Raw genomic sequence first — 6,335 nt, forward strand, 5'->3', positions numbered from 1 at the left:
GAAACCGTGGATTTTTCGGGATGAAAAGTAAGCCTATGTGTTAATCCAGAGTAAAATCTATTTCCATTCCAAATTTTAGCCAAATCGCTTCAGTAGCCGCAGCGTAAAAGAGGAACATACTTACACACTTAAACACTTACACTTACACACAAACTTTCGCCTTTATTTATTTATTAGTAGGATTTAACAACAAATCCTGATGCTTGCTTAATAGCAGAAATAAGTACGACGGTATGAAGGTTTAAAAAGCATTTAAATCAGATGTTTCTAATAGTGATCGATTAATATTCCAATCATTATCACCCTAAGCCCGCCAACCCGCATTGAAACAGCGTGGTGGGTCCAAACTCCATACCTCCTAGCAGTGGCGTGCACTCCATAGATACAAAAACGCAATGCATACCCTGAGGATTCACTATGTATTGATGGAGAAAATTTTCATTTTGAATAATTTGTACGTATAGTGCCTACCCTAGATAAAATTCTTGTGCACGCCACTGTCTCCTATATGGAGGATGGCTTGGCTTTGTGGGCCGTTATATCTCAAAATATTAAAAATTATAGAAAAGAAGCATCCCGTTTCGTATCTATACTTCTTACTAATATTATAAAGCTGAAGAGTTTGTTTGTTTGATTGAACGCGCTAATCTCAGGAACTACTGGTCCGATTTCAAAAATTCTTTCAGTGTTAGATAGCCCATTTATCGAGGAAGGCTATAGGCTATATTTTATTCCCGTATTTCTACAGGAACGGACACCACGCGGATAAAACCGCGCGGCGTCAGCTAGTTCAACAATAAAAAAAATTATTTGATAGACAGAGCGGACAAAAGAAAAGCCGGCAAGTTGACCTTCTATTAAATACTGAACAGAATATACGGAACTGATTCAGTGTTTTGGTGTAAAAAATGTAAATACTGACTCACTCAGCGGTCACAGTGGTCACAGAATACAATAGAGTACAACAAATAATAATAGCCTGTGAAATAATAATAATTATTTTTTCTGTTTACTTTAGAAACTTGAAAATCTAAAAATTTATTTCATTAATAGCTGTTTTGAGACCTTAAGGTTAAATATTAATTCAACACAAAGTAAGGTTATCGACATTTTTCACAAATAAAGAGGGTAAAAACTAATAATAGTTTGTGTACACTATGCCTGTTGCAGTACAGGCTTCAAGTTTAGTTAGACCCGCTAAAAAGAGAACCATAAACAACTCGCCTATTAACTAATTAGATCTTAATTAACAACTTATTAAAATAATCATCAAATCAACTGAGAAATGTCATCTACTGTATGATAATTTATATATTTACGAAGTCACAGCCTCGGATGATATTTGTTACATAGAATCTTAATTTTTCATGTCAACTGTTACGTCAAAATTAGTGAATTAGCCTGCTAGTTCTAAGTTCAAAATCTCTTCAAGGGAAGAGGAATATATACCCAGACAAAGCACGTTCAAAATAAAAGGCGAAAGTTTGTGTGTAAGTGTGTATGTTTGTCCCTCCTTTGCGCAATTTGGCTGACATTTGGAATGGAAATAGATTTAACTCTGGATTAACACAAAGGTTACTTTTAATCTCGGAAAAAAAAACTGATTCCCGCGGCATTTGTGAAAAACTGTAGGTATTCCACGCGAACGAAGTCGCGGGCGTCCGCTAGTATTTAATAAAGTCTCTGATTTATTTATTTACATTTTCTTTAAAAACAATGTTGATAAAATTTAAAAAAATATTTCCTATTCTTCTTGAAGCACCGAAAGGTTCAGAATGAGAAACCGTCCCACAATACGAATATTAAGGATTTATCATCTTCTTTCAAACTGCCTTCTGCATCCAATACTTCATGATCAAATAAATAAGCGAAATCTTCTTTAGGACTTATAATGAAACAACTATCAGAACATTAATGGTTGACTAAAAATAATTTATACATGATTACAGAGCACTGTCCAAAAAATCCAAAATTAATAAATAAATCTTAAATCATACACTAGTCACTACAAAACATTCACTATGGTATACCTATCTACTTATTACGGCTTGCTGAAATTAGATGATATGTGCGGAGAGCAGATTTCATTTATGTCTACAAAAGAGAGAAACCTGGTCCAATGGATGGACAAGAAAAAAAATACTACAATAGAAAAATGTCTATGTTAAACGTAGTTGGTTTTTCTGGTTTTACCGATATAGTAACACTTTTTAAATAAAAAGGAACTGGGGCCTATACCCTGTAAGAGGGAACCTTATGATTAAAACAATTAGATTTTAAGATTAGATTATAAAGAAAAAAAATGTATTTTTTAACAAAAATTTAGATTTATAAAAAAGGTAGAACTTAATATTTACTAACATTAGTTTCTAAGAAATTATCTAAAAGTACTGTAATTTGTAACGCACTTTTGTAACTCAATCAATCAATAAAAGGCTTTATTAATAATAATAATATGCTCCCGACCGACTTTTCGGTCACGGCGGCTAATCTCATGGTGAGATTAACCATGTACGCATGAGATATTATAGTGCACAAGTGTATGCGCAAGCACAGGTGCACTCTCTCTTCCCTCACTCTCGAAATCCGATGGGATGGCAGACCGACACGACCGGTGAGAAATCAGGCGCAGGACCGACGGCTTTACGTTCTCTCCGAGGCACGGGGGTGTACTAACACCGCCAACTTCCCAACTCCAGGCTGCTATTAAGATTTTCCTTGTAAGAAAAATCCCAATAACCTATTTTGTTTTTGTTGGCCTGACCCGGGATTCGAACCCTGGACCTCATTGTCCGTAGCTGAACCAGCTAACCACGGGGCCAATGAGGCAGTTATATAGGGGCTTAATTAATATTATGATTACAGAGCACTGTCCCTGTTGACGGGTTTCGTGGTGCGAAGGAGGGACGGGCCCGGCAGCTGGTTGGGCTACGTGTCGAGGTCAGACCCGCGCGGAGCTCTGCCTGCTTGGTTGGTCAATAGGTAAGCTGCAATTTATAATTTTTATAATTTTTAAACCAGTTATAAGTTTTAATTTGGTGTTGCTTTGAATATAGGTTTATGTTGCCTGTTTTCGTGGTGGCACTTGGAACTGGGTCCTAGCTGAAAATCAGCGCTGTATGTTCTTCGTTTATGGGGAGCATATAGCACTATGCTGAGCTAGGACCTTTTTCTAGGTTATGCCACATTTCGCAGGGTATTATTCTTAAATAATTGTGATGTGTGGCATAATGTAGTAATAAATATATTTTCTTTCTTTCTTTCTTTCTTTCAATTCTTCTTTAAGAAGTCTTTTTTAGAGAATATCCATTCCTCAAATTATTTATAAAGACTGTATTAGAAAGGTCGACAATAGACGAAAGTCTGGCGGGGATCAAACACGACCTCTCGATTTCGAGTCTAGTCCTTTTTATTGTGAAGCTTAAAACTTGAGGCATATAGTGATGCTATTAAAAACGTGTAGTTTTATAATACCGCGATGCAAGTGAAACTATTGGCGCCTACATAGTCTTGTCTGTTATGCCTATAAATTGAAGGCGATGGAAAAAAGTGCATGTCAGCTCCGACGCCCGAATTGAGTTTACTCTTTCAGATCGACTGTCTTAATAGGTGTATGTCGCCCCGCAGCATACACTATGTACTTTTCAATACTGACGCCTGAAAAGTGAAAGGTGCGCAACCGAGGAGCAGCAGGGCGTGCACATGCGTGCATGTACGCTGTTGGTGGCAGCGCACGGTGAGAGATGCGCAGAATAGGTAGCGCACAAAAAACGTAACGGTGTCATTCGTACGAATGACAGCGTTATGTTATGCGACATGAAAAATCAAAAAAAAAATCCAAAATTAATAAAAAAAAAGCATATTTTATATCGTTAGAATGCGGGAAATTAGTTAGGATTATATGGATCTTGGACTATAATTTCTGTTTCAGTAGTTTAAGAGACAAGTGTAATATTTCCAGGGTAACAGCTCAGCTGGCTCCTCGCCTGGTGCAGCAACTGCACGCAGCAGCGCGGCGCTACCCCGGGTGGAAGGCGCTCACCGACACGCCCTACTTCAAGCCGTGGAAGCACCCCGACCAGGTGCCGCCGTATCGGATCAAACTTGAAGATGTAAGTTAGGTACTTTACAAGTACATGTAAACAACTGGCGCCTTATTTTTGTCTCTTCTTCATTTATTTGCACTTGTCGGGGCTGACCACTCAAGCTGCCTCTATCACACAAGTCACTGAAGTCAAGTCAAGAAGATTTCATTAAGCTCATAGTTATTAATAATATTAATCTATGTGTGATCGATGGTCTGCGGTTCTCTGTCTACGCTCCTTGACTTCAGTGACTTGTGTGGCAAACAACCGTTGGTCAGGACTCCAGATTAAGGAACCTCCTTACAATACGCGCCGTCTCAAGCATCACTGCCTTCTGTATCTGACCCTTGATTCAACATCTAAGCGAAGACTTCTTAAGAAAAAACTTAGAGAAAAAAAGCTAAATCTTTTCGCTAAATCTGGACTGAAACAACTATTGGAACGATATGGCGGTAACTTTGTGACCAAGATCCAAGTATTTTCATATTTTTTCCTTTTCAGCTTTAAATCTGGCCTTTACAGTGGTTTTCAACAGTGATGCTCGGGTCAATTGAGGATTTTACATTTTATAATTGGCACAAATCCTGGTTGCTTGGTTGGCACTGCTAGCCACTGTGGTGAACTGGAGTCACTTAAACACATGTCTGACTGCGATCAGGTAACTTTATTGACTCCATTTCACCACATGTCGCCTCACTTCACCATATGACGACCGGCAAAATCGTGTTACCAAGTGTTTAGTAGTACAGGTACAATTAACCATAGGTCAAATAATGTATTGTAGTATACATGGATAAACTTGTACCCTTTCCTCTCGCAGTTATACAAAATATGTTCTAATCTAAAGAGTAGTCTCTACCAGAGAATATAAGAGAAATTAATCTAAACTCTATGTATAAATACTGTTCAGTTAAGGAGTTGTTAATTGGCCTCCTTGTTACAATTTTTTTAACCATTGTACCCAAAAATACCTACGTAAATAGTTATATCGAAGTCCAATTGAAAGTCAGAAAGTGGTTTTTTCGCTTCCAAGATTGGACCCCCAAAAACAGGACAAGTTAAAAAAGCTTTTAAAAAACTTTTAAAAAGAGTCATTCGTGTAGAAAAATTCCGAATCGATAGGAAAATGGGTATTAAACGTAAATCGGCTTAACAGACCTCCCGAACTTTTCCTCAACACACAAAAGTTCCAATCGACCTTTGAAAGTAATCACTTTTGGAAAGTAAACCGATAATACTTTCGAGGAAAGAGCAAATCTAATTACACAAAGTGCCTGTTACTTTGAACTCGAAAGTACTTGTCAGCGAGTATTGAGTGGAATGAGTTTCGATCGTGAATAAGTTACAAACTAAGCTGACTAACTGTCAAAGGCCCAAACTTTATAAATTGAGTATTGTACAAATTTGTTTTTCCATACGCAATTTCCTCGCGTTGTCGACGAGAGCGAAATGACAATATTATTACAAAGTGACTTAATTTTCAACCGACTTAAAAAAAAGGAGGAGGTTCTCAATCTATACTAATCTATACTAATATTATAAAGCTGGAGAGTTTGTTTGTTTGTTTGTTTGATTGAACGCGCTAATCTCTAGAACTACTGGTCCGATTTGAAAAATTATTTTAGTGTTAGATAGCCCATTTATTGAGGAAGGCTATAGGCAATATATTATCCCCTTTTTCCTACGGAAACGGGAACCACGCGGGTAAAACCGCGCGACATCAGCTAGTAAAGAATATTTGCAATATCTTTTACTTAAATGTGACCAATATTCCCGTTCCCCTTAAATAGGTCGTAAAGGGCTATGTTAGGAGTGGGTACAACACGGTGATCGAACCACCAACTCTCGGAGATCCGGTCCCCGGTCAGCCGGGAGTCCGGCTCCCTTTACCACTAAGCTATTGAGGCTTCTTATATACAATACTAGCGGACGCCGCGCGGTTTCACCCGCGTGGTTCTCGTTCCCGTAAGAGTACAGAGGTAATATATAGCTCATAGCCTTCCTCAACAAATGGGCTATCTAACACTATAATAATTTTTCAAATCGGAATAGTAGTTCTTAAGATTAGCGCGTTTAATCAAACAAACTCTTCAGCTTTATATATTAAGTATAGAATAATATTTCATCACTATGCCCCAGCCTCAAATTCAGGAGTCTAAGAACCATATTCAAATAGGCTATGAGATCAACGTTAATATTTATTCTACGTTCAGCCAGCTGGTTATAAATATCGCCAAAATTAAACAAAAT

The 6,335-nt window shown here is 37.7% G+C and overlaps 1 protein-coding gene across 1 annotated transcript in view; it reads left to right on the top strand.

Moving 5' to 3' along the window:
* LOC112058489 (START domain-containing protein 10-like) overlaps nucleotides 1-6,335 on the top strand; it is a 51,044-nt gene that overhangs the window by 30,554 nt on the left and 14,155 nt on the right. The window contains exons 4-5 of the mRNA XM_052883365.1: nucleotides 2,866-2,982; nucleotides 3,962-4,112. Of these exons, the coding sequence (XP_052739325.1) occupies nucleotides 2,866-2,982; nucleotides 3,962-4,112 (268 nt within the window). The remainder of the gene's footprint in view (nucleotides 1-2,865; nucleotides 2,983-3,961; nucleotides 4,113-6,335) is intronic.

Source organism: Bicyclus anynana, chromosome 9 (genome assembly GCF_947172395.1).
Source record: "Bicyclus anynana chromosome 9, ilBicAnyn1.1, whole genome shotgun sequence".
Lineage (NCBI taxonomy): Eukaryota > Metazoa > Arthropoda > Insecta > Lepidoptera > Nymphalidae > Bicyclus > Bicyclus anynana.